This window comes from Mandrillus leucophaeus, unplaced genomic scaffold, assembly GCF_000951045.1.
Source record: "Mandrillus leucophaeus isolate KB7577 unplaced genomic scaffold, Mleu.le_1.0 Scaffold91, whole genome shotgun sequence".
Taxonomy (NCBI): Eukaryota; Metazoa; Chordata; class Mammalia; order Primates; family Cercopithecidae; genus Mandrillus; species Mandrillus leucophaeus.
In genome coordinates this window covers 5,855,397-5,872,392 of record NW_012109919.1, presented here as the reverse complement: position 1 = coordinate 5,872,392, position 16,996 = coordinate 5,855,397, and the positions used below count along the sequence as shown (strand labels likewise).

Sequence of the window (16,996 nt, the reverse complement as noted above, 5' to 3'; positions counted from 1 at the left end):
TACTTAACTTGAGCTAAAGCTTGAACTTGAACCCAAGTCAGTTTTTGCTTATAAATCAATTTTCTGAAGCACTTTCCTAAATAATAGCCCGAGACAAAAAAAAAAAAAAAAAGATTAGAAAGCATAGACAAACAAGTTAAAATGACCAATAGGCATATTAAATGGTATTCAAATTTGTTTATAACTTAAAGAATTAAAAAATTAAAGACATATATATATAATATTTTACATCATAATAGGCAAAGATTAAAAACAATAACATTCAGTCTTTTGTTTGTTTTTGAGAGGGAGTCTTGCTTTGTTGCCCAGGCTGGAGTGCAATGATGCAATCTCGGTTCACTGCAACCTCCGTTTCCCGGGTTCAAGTGATTCTCCTGCCTCAGCCTCTCAAGTAGCTGAGATTACAGGGCACACCACCACTCCCAGCTGATTTTTATATTTGAGTAGAGATGAGATTTCACCATGTTGAACAGGCTGGCCTTGAACTCCTGACCTCAAGTGATCTGCCCACTTCGTCCTCCCATAGTGCTGGGATTATAGACATGAGCCGCCATACCCAGCCACAGTCTTAACCAGAGGATGAGATTACTGTAGTTCTCCAATACTGTTGATAGAATTGTGATTATTTGGACAAGTTAGACAATCTCTGTCAGCCTTAATTTGCTTATCTATAAAATGGGGCAGAATTATTGAGAACGTTACACTCTAAATACGTGAACAATGTTAGCACAATGCCTGGCACATAGAAAATGCTTAATAACTTTGTGCTATTCCCTCTAAAATCCACTTCCATTCTCACCCGCCTCCCATAAAAAACATTTTACTATTCTGTATTCCTAGCACAAGGCAAAGAGGCTCTACACTTAAATCTGTATGTGAAGATGAAGATCATTAAGAAGAAATACTCTAGGTACCTCAGTAGGGCTTTTGATCTCTAGAAATGCACGTGAACATCTACAATATATCCAGGTCCATGTCCCATCTTCTAGATCTCCATTTCCATGGCAGTCAAAGCAGGCAATAGATACAACAAAAGGAGCCAGGAGCTCTGTGAAAATAATACATAGTGTAATCACCTACAGTATCTGTCAATGGTGGTGTAATAATTTATAGTCAAATGCTTCCCCATTTATTTCAAGGCACTGTTAGATTTCTGGTGTAAACAAGCCTGGAAATTCTAAATACAAGTTATTAGTAAACACAAAAGCACCAATGGCATGTGATAATATCCTCCCCATGGGGCACAGTGGCTCACACCTATAATCCCAGCACCTTGGGAGGTCAAGGCAGGAGGATTGCTTGACCCCAGGAGTTTGAGACTAGCCTGGGGTGACATAGGGAGGCCAGAGCTCTACAAAAATTTTCAAAATTAAAATTAGCTGACTGTGGTGTCTCTTGCCTGTAGTCCCAGCTACTAAGGAGGCTAAAGCAGGAGGATCATTTGAGGCTGGGAGGTCGAGGCTGCAGTGAGCTATGACTGCATCATTGCACTACAGCCTGGATAACAGAGCAAGATCCTGTCTCAAAAAAGACAGAAAAAAAAGAAAAAAAAATCCTCTCTTTTCTGGTAAAGGAAAGGTTACCATAATTACTAGTAATCATGTGTTTATTAAGAGACAGTTGTTGACTTAGAAGCGACCTAATCCTTAGTTTTGAAGATCTCCATGCAGAGCCATCCTGGCAACATTGCAGTTTTTAATCACTTTTGAGAGCCAAAGGTCTTCTCAGGAACTAAAGGTTCCAGGGAGATAAAGTCACCAATATTCTGACAAATTGAATGGCAATTGGTTTGTGACTGTCTCTTTAAGAATGTCTTTCTGGTACCCAATCATTTTGGCAGACTCTCATCTCAAGGTTTATAACAAAATTTTTCCAGTAGACTTCTATAACTATGAACATGAAATAAACATGACAAGTTGACTCAGTGGCAGTTGTCGAACATCAGAGGAAATCATATTTCTGTGGTTTGTCTACAGCACATTTAACTGGACGGTCCCCTTCCTTTCCTCTCTGGCCTGTTTGATTCTGGCAGCAGCCACCATCATTTTGTATTTCATTCCACTGCGGTACATCATTTTAATCTGGGGTAAGTTTGGCATGGTCCTTTTGCTAGCAATCAATTCCAGGTAAGAACCAATTACTCATTTTTAAAGTACGACTATTAACTTTAAATGTGCTCTTGTTGGCAATTAAACATGAGATTAAGGAAAGCATTTAGGGAACAAAAACTACCAGGACCTCCCTGAAAAGGCCAGTTGCTTGTATGATCAGCGTAGATATTTATAGGCCTCTTGCATAATTGCAATCAAATAAAAATGTGATTGTACATGCCATTTCCCTTTGGGCTTTCCTAATCATAAATCCTCTTGAATAATATATTGCTGTACTCCGGTAACTTTAAGGAAACACTGTTCAAATAGCGAGCAAACACCTGCATCATGCCTTTTATATTATATAAAAGTGGATCTGGCCACTACCAGGTTGCTTCTGACACTTCATCTCTCTTGGAGGAAAAAATTCACCTAACCCCATTCTTAAATCCAGAAGCAGGGAGAGGGAGGAGAGGGGGCATTCTGTGAATACCTAACCAGTGCCTGAACAGAGAGGAAGTTATTATTTACCAGGGGAAATGGTGTGCCTATATAAAGTTTAGCTGCTTTAAAAAGAAAGTAGAAACAAAACTGGCAAACTGGAAATAAATGTCATGACTTGATTTAATACTCAAACTAGCGACTGGACAAAATGCAAGCAGCTTGGTGAACATTTGTTTCTGTTCCTGGGTGGGCTCTGAGTTGATATAAGGAGAGGGAATTGCAATAACTTAAATGTTGGAGAAGCAGTTAGCCCTTCTCCGTAAAGGGTCTGCCAATCCTGGTTTTCCATGACTTAGCTATGACTGCCACTGAGTTCTCAATGGTCATCACTTCCAGGGATCTTCAGATGTTAAGATGTTTGGGGAAATCACAAAGAGAAGAGACTGTGTTGAGATGCATTCATTCTCAAGCAAAAGCTGAGAGCCTGCAAATGCTGGATGAAAGCTACAACCGTTCTAAAAACCATTAAATATAGATTTTTTTCAAAGACCATCCAACAAAGGTAGAATCCTGCTGTCAAGAAAAGCCAAACTTGGGCAATAGGAAAAAAGTCATGGAAAAAATAGAATAGCTTATACAGTTACAGAAGTAGAATGGTTTAGAGATTTTGAGAGAGTATAATCCAATTATTCTCTAAACTGTTCAGGGATCTATTTTAATACTTGATGATCCTGATTCTTGGAGGAAAGTCTAATCTGTGCTTAGTTCTTGTTGGTATTTTTTGTTTACTTGGCAACAATAATAGCAAATTAATCCTTAAGAAAGAACGTAGAGCTCCTCAGGGCCACTGATTAAGAAGTCATATTCTGCAAAAAAAATTAAAAAAGTATTTTCCTGAATAATTTATATACTGAATGTTATTCACATCAACTGGGTATCTTATTTTTCAATTATGTTTTCATGAGTACTACTGTCTTATTTACTGATAACATTTAGAACATAGATCTTAAGATTGTTGTCTGACCCTAACCAGAATGTGATTAAAAATCGCAATCATTTGGCTAGTGGTTTGTTCACTTTTAAGTTCATGTAAGTTGAGTGCCATGGTCAGCTGTTGAACACTGCTTCTTCTTAATTTCCTCATCATCCTGGTGCTTGCTTGTTCTGTTTCTATGCATCTTTCCTTCCACAAAGAAGACTAATACTGGCTGGATACAGTGGCTCACGCCTGTAATCCCAGCACTTTGGGAGGCAGAAGCGGGCGGTTCACCTGAGGTCAGGAGTTTGAGACCAGCCTAGCTTATGAAATATGGTGAAACCCTGTTTCATAAGACAGGGTGATGGCAGGCACCTGTAATCCCAGTTACCTACGTGGGAGGCTGAGGCATGAGAATCGCTTGAACCTGGGAGGCGGAGGTTGCAGGGAACTGAGATCAAGCCACTGCACTCCAGCCTGGGCAACAGAGCAAGCCTCCATCTCCAAAAACAAACAAACAGACAAACAAACAAACAAAACCGAATACTGTATTTTCTCATTTGATCATCAGTTTTGAGATTCCAGTCCCTCTTTCTCTATACCCAAATCACTTTGACTTCTGATCTTATCCTCCAAGATCTTGGCAGCTTTCCAACAACTTTCTGCATCTACTTAGTGAAATATTGCTCTATTTTTCATTTTATGGATAAAGTTATTAAATGGTATGGAGTTTATTATGCTCTCTTGGGCCAATACTAACCCTCTGAGCTTTGTACTCTATGTCTGGTTCTTCAGTTTTACATTTTAAACAGGAGCTCATAGTTTATTGATGAGCTTACCATAGTGAATGTAGTCACAAGCCTTGACAATTACCACGTGATCTATTGCCTCTTCTCATTATGTAAAAACTGCTATGCCATCCTAGAATATATTCTGAAATTCTGTTAGGACTTATCCTAAGACAAATTAGTTCCCAGCTAGCATAGGCCAGGACATTGTTTTGCAGATTTCTTACATGACTGCATCATTTGAAGCAATTTTTTTCTCACAAAGGAGATCAATGTATATGTCTTAAAGTTTTAGTGGTTTTTCTAACTTTAAGGATCAGAAGACTTTCTTATTCTAAGTTACTTATTCGTTTTTTATTGAGTGCTAAAATGGTGAATATCCTTAAATGTTTTGTTCTATGTTTTGAATTTTTTGAAAAAATTTAACTGTATATGCTAGATTTCCATGTTCTATATCCTCAAGTCATATTTTTGTATAAGTATTAGAATCATTTCACATAAGCACATAAAAACAGTCTAATTTCATATTAGCTATGGGGAATATTTTTGGACACACCAAAATTATTTTGATAAGTGAGATATTTTATTTCCTCTTTAGCCCTATAATTCTTAGTGTAGCCACATTTATGTAATAGACCTTTAATGAGTATTTAAATATTTTTCTGAATGAATGAGCCTGCAAGTTTAATACCTGTGCTCTATATCGATGACATTGACATTTTGTTAGGCCCATGACCTCGCTTGTGTAGGAGTGTGATTTTTGAAAATTAAGTGAGAAGTAGATTTTAAGGATATCTGAAGTTTTCTTTAGCAAACATTATCTACTACATTTTAGTCACTTACATGAAGTATGTATTTCCAGAAGGCAGAGCATTTCTTAGGATTAGATCCCATGTGGGTTTCCTTTTGAGAGATTTCCCATATTCCTTCTATTCGTAGAGGTTTTAGTTATACTTTTTCAGTTCTAGATGAAACCACTTCTGTTTTTTCAGGTAGATATTAATTCTCTAAGCTAAATTTTTAGTTTTTTGCAAGAAGGACCTATTCCTTGTTTAAGTTTGTATCTTCATTTCATAGCACAATATCTCTACATGGAAGACACTCAGAATTTGATAAATGAACAGGCAAGGAACCCCTGCCTCACCCCAACCAGTGTATTACAGTTGGAGCTACCTGCTGGTCACTCATGTAACTATCTGAAAAATGGTGTTATAATTGTGTTTCAAGTGGTTATTCTCAAGTGGGCAAATGTGCAAAGCAGCCATGCAATTTTTCATCTCTTCTGATTTTCTCCAAGTGATATATTTTTTTTAACTGTAGGGCTCATTCCACCCCACTGATCAATTCAATCTATGATCCGGGACCAGTACATAGCATCTTTCCCAACAAAATGTTTTTCTTCAGTATTTTATCCCACTTGTTTTTTTTTCTATTTTCTTTTCTTTTTTTCTTTTTTTTTTTTTTTGCTAAAAGTAACTTTACAACAGATATACTCTCCACCTGTACCATTTAGGTTAAAAAAAATCTAAGGTATGTTTAGCATGCCAATAGATGAAGCCACAGTTTCTAAATGTGTCTACGTCATCATAGCTGACTTTAATAGTATTAAAGGCTCTTTTCCATCCTCACTTCCTGTGTCTCCTTAGCTTGTTTGCATCTACAGTAATGATGGTAGCCCTCTGCATTGTTGTAGAATTTCAGATTACAGTATCATTTTGCCTGTACTGCCCAACGTGATTCTCCCATCTACCCAAGAAACTCTATAAGGAGGTCTTTATTATTCAAATGTTAATGTAAGAAGTGTGAGGTACAGGAAGGTGATTTTTCTAAAATTACACAGCTAATACATGATGAAGCCAAAACTGGGGCCCAGGTATTCCTACATCATAACCTTTGTTTTCTTGTCCCTTAAAGAATGACCAAGGTGGCCGCGTGTGGTGGCTCATCCTGTAATCCCAGCACTTTGGGAGGCTGAGGTGGGTGGATCACCTGAGGTCAGGGGTTCAAGACCAGCCTGATCAACATGGTGAAACCCCGTCTCTTAAAACAAAAAATAACCAAGGAGTCTATGATTTCCTGTTGACAGTCAGTCTCACACAGTTGTTAATAGGGCAGAATTATTGGAACATTTGATCCTGGACACCTTCATAAATAAGGTGTGCCTTTAAAACATGCAGTCTGAGTGCCCTATAATTTGTATTCTGGTTTTTTTTGAACATAGATAGTCTCAGTGCATTGTGGAATACTTTTGCCCTTATTGGTGCATTTGAGCTACTGTGCAGGTTTATAATCTTCTCAGTGACTAAGAATGCAGTGTTTTGATCAGCTGTGATATTATCCCTGCCTTGCTGTTCATTGTAAAGACTCCAGATGCGCACACCATATATAATTAACAATAGAAGATATATCTGTTCTCAATACGTCTTTGTCTCCCTTCATCATTTTGCCTTGTCTGTTTTCTTTTGCCAAAAAGCCCATGCTACAATTAAATGTCTTTAGAATAACACAGTGAGAGTATTTTAATGTAAAGAAACACTGGGGGAAATTTTAGCTAGAAACATGAAGCTTGCTGTGGGGGTAGAGGGAAAAAAGGCAGAGTGCAGCTTTGACTTGAGGGAAAGGGGATCGTTTGCTAGGAATCTTCACCAGCCCAACCGCCAAGCCACCATTTACTTGGGCACAATGGCTGGCTCCCATTTGCAAAGCAGATGTAAATCTGACCCTCCAAAGAAATGACTGGAGATTGGCATTGTGTCAGGTATAATGCCATGCAGGAAGCCTAGTCCTCAGATGAAAGCAAAATAATATTTAATGAACAACAACAAAAAAAATCAAACCCTTTGTGTGTTGGGGACTAGTGAACAGTTAAATGTTACCTTGACTTCTGAGTAGGAGCCATTCAGAGTACAACGAAGCTAAGAATTCATTCAGCATCATTGGGACTGACAGCCCTTCAGATATGATCCTTGTTAAACAAGCACCCTGTGGCAAAACTTCAGAAGGCCACCTAGTCTTTCTGCTTCTAAAACTCAACATGAAAAGCAGGTTGACATTTGGTGAAAAGACTACAGCTTATGAGCTCCGGATATAGTCAAAGCAGCTCCAAAGAGCAGAGTAGAAGACAAAACGTGGTTGAGAGGAACTCCCCTCTAAAGAGTTAGCCAGGGGCAGAGCGTGTCCTGGATATGCGGGGGAGCCCAAGGTGCCACCACCACAGAGGGACAGTCTATAGGATGTCGACGTCTTAAACGTTGAACCCGTTTCTAATTATCATTGTCCTTGTCCTAAATTAGTATGTTCTCCGTTGCCCAGACAGACCCACGCGCCGACGTTGTGATCCATAAATTAAGTTAGCAACCATAGTAAGATAATTTTCCAATAATAACTTTTCACAGTTTCCTGCAGCATCAAAGTACAATCAACATGTCAGGTTCTGTTCTGCTGTGAGAGGAGAGAAACCTGTGAAAATGAGTTGGAGGTGGGGAAAGACGGATGACTGCAGTTTTCTCTGTAACAACAAAAAAACATCTCCCGCCCTCTGCCTCCCACTGCTATGTTTGGTCCAGAGCCTCCAAGCAGGGGCTTGTTTGGGCTAATGAAGGCCTTTTCCCATCTGGGACATTTGTTTTCATAGCAGAGGAGGCTGTTAATCAGCGTATTCCAAAAGAGCCAACGTGCTCCCCAGTTTGAGCGTGTGTTTCTGTCGCCCTGCTGCTGGGATTGTAATGGGATTTTCACAGCTGAAGAAGGCAGAGCCCCTCTTCACCAGCCCCTGCTTCCTGCCTTCAGGAAAAGGCATTTGTGAATGATTCCACATGACAGCAACATGTGCATGACTTGAGGTCTGGTAATTGTTTTCACACTAATTTTTACTTGTGAATATCCCCTCTCCCCCCAGTCAGGCAAGTTTTTGAAGATAGATGCTAGATAGATAGATGATCGATTGATTGATAAAGAGATCTCCTGTGTTTCTATTTTTCAGGCATAAATAAATTTACTAAGAAGCTTCGAAATCCCTATTCCATCGACAATAACGAGCTACTAGACTTCCTCTCTAGGGTGCCATCTGATGTTCAAAAGGTACGTAATGAATGGTCACCACCAACAGTGGCCCCGACCTGAAATCTGGCCAGCCCTGGAGCCAGAGGAGCACAAGGCTTCACTTGTGTGAGTAATTGAGATAAGGAACCAGAAAATCCTTAAAGAGGCCTGGCTTGCAGGGAAGTGGCAGGAAAATCTTTGTCCAAAGCATGAGGTGATTGGGGGAAATTGTTTTGAAAAAGAGCTACTTAAGAATGCTCTGAAACTCACACTGTGTGGCTACTGTGCACTGACGCTTGTCCCCTTTCGATTGCTTGCCTCCCTAAAGAGGATAAAATGGGCTCAGTGAGTAGAATTGCATGAGATTCAAAGCCGGGGAGTTTTGCTTATTTTCTTCTTCTTCTTCTGGGTGGCAAGCATTTTAGGGGAAGCAGGGGACAAGAGGATTATTCTTTTTATTCTCATTTGCCCTGATATATCTCCTAGGCCTCCCTTCTATCCCCTTCCCTCTGAAGACTTAGGGATGCTGAGAGTGCAGCCCCCATTTACTCTAATACACAAAGAGGCAGAGACAGTGTGAAATAATGTGAGATCAATCAGAAGTATTATTCACAGATAATGGTCACTTAGTCCAGCAGCGTCCTGTTTCTGTGGATACACAGAGATTAACGAAGGCAACAATACTAGAAAGTCATGTAGAGTAGCTCGATCCTGGCCCCTGTGGATCAGCCTGCTATAAATCCAGAGGAAGGAGGGCAGGCGGCAATTTCTCTAATGGAGAATAGAGATCACTGAATAGGTAGATGGGGAGACCATGGCGTGAAATATCATCAAGATGATCAAAGACACAATCCTTTAATATCTTAGAGAATCCCAAATCAAATATCGATTTTCATATTTGAGTCACTGTAGCATAATTTGTTCCCTGGCAGCTAAGGGGGGATTGCAAAGATCTGGGGCGGATAGGCCTTAGAGTTTCTTCCCCCTTCATTCCCAGTTCTAGAAATTAAAATGGACTCTGTGATGCTATCTTTCTTTAAACTTCATTTTATAATTAGCTGTGAAAACACATTCTGTAAAGATGAATTTACTCTTTAACATTTGTATTACTTAATTAAAAAGTAATAACTGGGCCCCTGTTTGTTTTGCATTGAAGATTGACAGGTATGTCATCCTCTGCTCCCTGAGGGCACTTTCGCAAAACACCATAAGGAATGGGGTGTTTTCTTCATTTATCTGCCTCTGACAAAGTACAGCCTGACTTCTGTGATCAGGCATAATGTCCTTGGGGAATTTGGCACAAATGCTAAAAATAGGGAGCACATGTGGTCTGTAATACAATATTTTAAATAAAGCCATTCCACCAGCAGCCTATCAAAGCCCATACACTAAAGCAATACGTTTGCAGCGTACCATCACTTGGGTCGCAGTGTGAGTTCATGCTGTATCCTTGAAGAATAGAAATTTCCATCGAGCCCCCAAGGATTCTCTGTGCACAGTCCAGGCACTAGCCCTCAAAGTGGCCATTCCAGTTGCAGTTGGCATGAACACAGAGAGATGCGACAAAAGAGCATTCCAGGAAGATATACAGTATGCGAGTAAGATCCTCCCTGTTTCGCCAAGGGCGCTTTCTAATAACACAGTGACAGTTTGCCACTAGGGACTCCTGGGTACTCATATTTATCACAGATGTTTTAGCCATTACATTGCAAATGAAATTAATTTCTAAGAGAAATCTATATAAAAGTCTTGGGGTATCAATTTCAGTATTTTTTCCTCTCAGGCAAAGTAAATGTATATAATTTTCTGAGATGTTTTCCCCAAGATTTTAGATATTTTTAAATGAATAATGCTAAGTTGCTGTATCATATACTAAGATAAACATTCCCAAGAGGCAGTTATTAAGCTTACTTATGGTTGAAAACTGGCACACACAAAACGAACATCATCTTGCAGTGCCCAGAGAAGGTAGAAACCCACGCATCTCATTAGAAAAATCTGCTTTTAATATTTTGGTTTCAAGAAATGATGCATGACTTCTCAAATCCTTCCTGCAATTAATCCCTCCATGTTCCTGTGTTTAGAAAATGATTCATTACCTTTGAACCTTCCTTCCTTTGCCTTAGGTTGTCCTTGGGGAGCCATTAGCACACACTGTGGTGAGCTAGGGTTACCTAACCGCCAGCATCACGGCTGTTTGTTTTCACAGGTGCAGTACGCGGAGTTGAAACTCTGCAGCGGCCACAGCCCCCTGCGGAAGAAGCGCAGCGCTCTCTAGGGCACACACTGACTTTGGACAGCAGCACCCAATATTGTGTTTGGTTGATTAGACCAACATTATGGCTGTTTCAGTGGTACCCAAGGTGTCCTTCTGAAATGCATGCCCTGTGGCACCCTCTATATTCTTCCTTCTTCTTCACGTGCACAGACATACATGCATGTGCCCACACCCCCATGCATGGGTGTCCTAGTTGCATAGAGGGTCAGCCCAGCAAAAAGCAACAATCCTGAGACTGGGAAAGACTAACATCCATTCTGAAATAGGAGACAACAAGGCTGCAGCCATGGGTCTGAACACCACCTTCCTTGAGAACAGCCAGGAGCCCACTTGGATTCAAGAGTGACTTTGAACTTGTTTTCACACCTCCAACAGACTCTCATTAAGATTCAGTTATTTCCACTCCCCATCCCCACACTCCTTTCAGATTATTGTTCATGGGCGTAAGTCTCTTCTCCGAGTTAACAAGTCTTCGGTAGCCATCGTCTGTCCAAATACGGTATATTATTGAAAGACATTTTTAATAATTACCAGAATTAGTTCGAACCTTTAGGGATCTTTCAGCCATGATTATTAAGGATATGTATGTGAATTTTTGGGAAACCTCTCGGTGCTGGATGGTCAACCTTCAGCGTGGTCCATTGCTGGCCATGGATGCCCCAGGAAGGTCCCTAGAGATCACTCACTTGAAAAATGAGGCTTCCATGAAAGTATTTGGTTACTTTCTGCTACCACTTCTCCTGACTTTACTTTTTGCATATTTTCAAAATATTATAAAATGTCAACATACAATTTCAGAAAGGCAGGTGGGGGTAGGGGAGAAATGAATGAATGAATTCTCTAGGTATTTAGAAAGATAAGGAACTGAAGACCAAGAGACCAATAAGGCTGCTTACCTAATTATTATAATCATTTCATTTGCCAGAATGTTTTAAGCAGAAAGTAGAAATACTTCAGCTGCCCAAATGTATCTTTTGTTCCTCTTAGAAGTAAAATAAGCTACAAACAATAAAAATTTATTTCAGAACCCCATTTCTAGAAAATACCACCCAAGAGCCCTCCTTTGACAGCATCTGTTTCTGCAGACCTCATCATTCCACAGTATTTCCCTGCCATGTAAAAATCCTGACTTTGTGCATATATAAAATGTATGCAATTAACTCTGTTTAAATGATATTTAAGTTTTAAGGACTGTATTTTGTTGACACATACTTTGTGCAGTTTTTATATATGTATGTATTATAAAGAAAAGTTAAGGTAAAAAGATCTCATTTAATAGTGAGTTCCCTATTTTATTTTATTTTTTTTTGTCTCTGGGTTGTAATTTAATAATCTTCAAACAAAATGTTTACGAAAAATGCCAAAGATTCTAAATCTTATCATCCAGTGTCTGTTTTTCTTCATGTTGTATCTCACTGGGTTGCTTTCTGGCTGAGCCAGATTTCTGCATGATTTGATTTACTTCAAGTTAATGAAGCTGGCTGGAAAAGAGCCTTGCAGAAATTATAAAAGCTCCAGTAAATCTCATAGTTGTACATACAATAGATACCCAAGAACCTCTTTTGTCAAACCAGTTACTCAATCTTCTGTGTAAACAATGCCTCATTGTCTTGCTTCTAACTATCATCTAGTTTATCACTGTCTGTCATTTTGTAACGACCTAAGTCAGACATTTTTAAACAGACATGTGAGATCTGATCAGTCATTTGAATGAAAACTTTCAGCAGCAAAATAACCCCTTATTTATTTAAAAGTGGAACCAATACTTTATTGTTGTTCTTTTGCTATAGAATTTCAAAATGAAATTATTTGCCCGACAAGAAGGCATCATTAGTTAGACTTCTTTCCTCTGTAGCCTGACTGAAATTCTCAGTGTTAAGTTTAGGACCCAAACCCCAGCTGGGATGTAAGAGCAGGACCGAATCAACCTTGAATAAACTGTATATAGAAAACAATTATTAGTTAATTAAGTAGACACTGGATGTTAAAAAGGAATGTTAGTTGTAAGTGACATGTTAAGATTTATACAAATTGTCAAAAACTTTTAGGAAAGATTCCAGAATGCTTTCAATAAAATTTATGGATTATAGATTCACAGTATGATAATTAAGTAGGGATGCTGAAGTCTTGCCAAGTTTTCCTGGTTCTCTTCTCAAACTTTATCCTCCCATTTCTAGTCCTGTCTCTCGATCTAATAGGCATCTACACCTCAGCAGGTCAGAAACTAAACATCATCTGTCTCTCCCCGTCTTCAGAACCCCGACCCTCATAATCTCCTTCCAGCTTCTTTGTTTGCCTTACTGGGACTGGCATTTTCTGGGCTCGGAATTTCTTGGTCATCCTCTTTTTTGCTCCTCGTGCTGTTGTTCTCGCCTCCCAACTCAGAAAGCCTAGTAGGTCCAGTGTCAATGCGTTGACCACTTCTGTTCTGATTGCCACTACCCAAGTGGAGGCCTTCATAACCTCTCAGATGTCACGGCCATGATGCCAGTTACATAATGCCTAGTTAATCTTCATTCAGACTGGAAGGACCTCCCCCCAATTTCTTTCTGAATAGATTCTACTCTCCTTCAACACTTCCAAGTCTCCTGCCCCAAAGAGGCTTGGTCCTGTGGCTGGATGTGACTCCAACTTCCTTTTTTGTACCTTCACATCTTTCATATCTTTCTGGCATCTGCCGTACATCATAAGAGGCTTTGACCACTGTCCTCCACTGAATAGCCCATTATAGCTAGCACCTAATAGTTATTCAGGAAATAAATACTTGTTTAACAGGCCATGTCGTAGAGATTATTTTTCTTTCTCTGCCTTTTCGTGTGCTGCTTTCAGAACAGAGGACTGGGTTGGACAGATTAGTATGATCTATCCTGGAGATTAATTTCTTGCATTAAGAGCTTATTTTGTGTGATATTATTTATAATCCCTGGCTATGTCAATTATAACCTTTTAAATTATGTCTTATATTTGAAGTTCTTACCTACATATCAGAGGAAAATATAATGTTTATTTCCAGGTGGTAAAACAGTCTTTTGATTCTTTTTTCTTGTAAATTATCATTTAACAAGTCTATATTGAATGCTGATAATTTTCTGGAACGAAACAGACTGCATCCCCTTGGTAGAGCCAGACATTAAACAGATACTTTCGAGAAACAGCATGCCATGCTCAGATTTAAGTTTGAAAAATATTCTGGCTGCAATGCATAGCCTAGCAATTTTCAAAGTTTAGAGAAGAGTTATTAATATTAGTCTTTTGTAGTACTCCTGATAAATGAATAACACCCCAGACTTTCAAATAGTGGCACTGGAAAAAAAAAATAAGTAGAATTGAGAGACGGTGAAGAGATAAAGTGAGCAGGACTTAACAGTTGCTGGACTATGGGATGAGGGAGAGTAGAGTCAAGGATGGCTCTCAGTCACCCTGTCTCCAGGTCTAGGAAGATAGTGTTACCTTTCACTAAGGGAGAGAACTGTAAGAACTGCTGTGAGAGGACCACAGGAGTCCAGTTTTAGCGCTGAATCTCAGGTGCCTGAAAAGCATCCAAATGGGAATGTCAGCAAGATAATGGAATATATGGATGTAGTTCTCAGAGAAGTAACACACTGTACTGATATGTACACAAGTTAAGGGCAAACACTGCATATCAAAGTGATTGAAACTAAATGCTTCAAGAAATTAAACCTTGAAGAACTCAACAGTCAATGTCATATATATAAAGGCAAGTCAGTTAAGAGTGTAAATAGAAACAGGGGTAAATACAGAGGAGAAAAACAGTAAGCATAGACCACTCTAGAATTCAATGGCAGAGCATACTTCAAGAAAGCTGATGTGGTCAATAACATCAAATGCTGCAGAGATCACGTAAGTACAGAATCATGACCTTAATGATGTGACAGTTTGGAAGCACCCTGGCAACAAGTCATTTCAGTGGAATGGTAGAAATGGAAACCACGTTTGGGTTGAGAAGTGAGTGGATGTGAAAATATGGAGTCTCTGAATGGAGGTAGCCCTTGAAAAATTCCACTGTGGAGGGGAAAGGAGAGAGAGGGCTGGAATTTGGAATGAAAGGAGATATTTGGGATTATTTTAGTAAGAAAGTAGATGTGTCATGACCTCAGTGTAAATCTGATAGCTGCAAAAAAATTCATGGACATGAGATGGAGTTAGCCATATTCATTATTTAAAACTATGTTCTGCACTTACACATTGTTGGTTGGAGTGTAAATTAGCTCAACCACTGTGGAAGACAGGGTGGGTGTTTCCTCAAAAACATAAAGAGAGAAATACTGTTTGACCCAGCAATCCCATAACTGGGTATGTACGCAAAGGAATGTAAATTGTTCTACTATAAAAACACATGCACACACATGTTCACTGCAACACTATTTACAATAGCAAAGACACTGGATCAATCTAAATGCCCATCATTGATAGAATGGATAAAGAAAATGTGGTAGATGTATACCATGGAATACTATGCAGCCATAAAAAAGAATGAGATCATGTCATTTGCAGGAACATGGATACAGCTGGAGGCCATTATCCTTAGCAAACTAATGCAGCAACAGAAAACCAGATAGCACATGTTCTCATTTATAAGTAGGAGCTAAATGATGAGGACACATGGATACATAGAAGGGAACAAAATACACTTGGGGCTATTGGAGGGTGAAGGGTGAAAGGAGGAAGAGGATCAGGAAAAATAGCGAGTACGAGGCTTAATACATGGGTGATGAAATAATCTGTACAACAAACCCCTCTGACACAGTTTACCCATGTAACAAACCTGCGCAGGTATCCCTGAACTTTAAAAAAAAACCTATGTTCTATCAAAACCTGCCTCTCATTTATGTATTAGGAATCTTATGGCAGCAGAACAGTTGAAACACTAAAATAAAAATCTTCTGAAAATGCACTGAGTGGTAATTGATAATTGAATAAATACTGAAATCCCGAAGGATAACTTCTAAAGGAATGGCTTCAAGTATGTTACCCTTGTGTAAAGCCCACAGCTGTTCTGTCCTAGCATTTTAATGTAATGATTTACACAGGAAAATGGATATTCAAGCACACAAGAATACTAATATTTTTTAGCATTTATCAAATGCCAGTTACTTTCTAAGTGTTTTAGATATAATCGCTCATTCAAAATAATTCTAAAAATTGAAATTTCTCCAAATACTTACAGAGGAAAAAAAAAATAAAAACCTGTCACTCTTGTACAAGCTCCTCTAGACAATAACAAAAGAAAAAAGAAAACACTTTCTTAAGCATTTTATGAGGCCAACATAACTCTCCTTCAAAACCAAGTCCTACAGAGAGTGGAAAACTACTTAACAAAATCCCTTATGAAGACAGATACAAAATTGTGAAAGATATATGAAAGTCTTTACACTGAAAACATCAGTGAGGCTTCCAGATGCCTGACCAGACATCTTGTATTCTCTTCCACGAAGAAGAACCAAAAAAATGAGTGGATAATCACAGTTCACATATATCATATAAGAAAGAACACTGGAATTCTACAGAGTGACAGGAAATACCTGAAGCAAGGAAGGGGAAGAGAGCAATACAGTCTGTTCAGGTAGGATAGACTAGGAGCCAGGAAAGGCTCTCCAGATGACAAAAGAGTAAGTGGGTGACTCCTAGTGATCAACATTTCCACTACAGACTCCCACATTCCAGCCATAGGAATTCCCCTTGACTATTGTGAGCCCCAAGACTGACATAGGGAGCTACCTGAAGACCATGTGATGACATTGCCCCAGAGAGGGAGCACACATGTTCCCACACACCCGCAAGTCCTAAGCAGCTACAGCAAGTTGTCGCTTTGATATCTCAGCCCTCACCAGACTGCATTCTGCCCTGGGCCCAACAGCCCCTGCATCTTCATATCCCTGAAACCTTAATGACATGCTCCACCTGCAGCCACAACTCCAGCTGCCCGCTACCTTTAGGGCTGAAGTGTGAGCCGTTGGCAGCTACCACACTGCTCCCAACTGTGAAGCTGCTGTGCATTTTTAATCACCCTAAGGACAACAGATCCACCAGGTGACAGCCACAGCAGTAGGCTGCCTCAACTGGGGCCAAAGGGCAAGTGAAATGTACACTTCCCAGTCACTTGCGTACCACCGCTGCCATTGAAACTGACTCTATTCTCCCCCGTACCAGGAGTGCAGCATGGCTGCTGCCACCCCAACATGAACATTCCGGGGCCTGGGGTCACACTACCCCTGCCTTCCATAGTCAGTATCTGCAAGCACTACTGAAGGATGTGAGGATGAGTCCACTGGGCCTGGCTCTGACCCCCACCCCTTAGTACCCAATCCTGGCATCCGGAGGCCTGGGGAGTACCCAGGCCAGTCCACAAATATTGGCA

The 16,996-nt window shown here is 39.7% G+C and overlaps 1 protein-coding gene across 2 annotated transcripts in view; it reads left to right on the top strand.

The window, feature by feature from the left end:
- MCTP2 (multiple C2 domains, transmembrane 2) overlaps positions 1-15,532 on the top strand; it is a 198,105-nt gene extending 182,573 nt beyond the window's left edge. For both annotated transcript variants that reach the window (XM_011969822.1, XM_011969821.1), the window contains 3 exons: positions 1,977-2,086; positions 8,281-8,378; positions 10,549-15,532. In XM_011969822.1, coding sequence (XP_011825212.1) covers positions 1,977-2,086; positions 8,281-8,378; positions 10,549-10,617 — 277 coding nt within the window. In that variant the 3' untranslated portion in view covers positions 10,618-15,532. The remainder of the gene's footprint in view (positions 1-1,976; positions 2,087-8,280; positions 8,379-10,548) is intronic.
- The last annotated feature ends 1,464 nt before the right edge of the window (positions 15,533-16,996 follow it).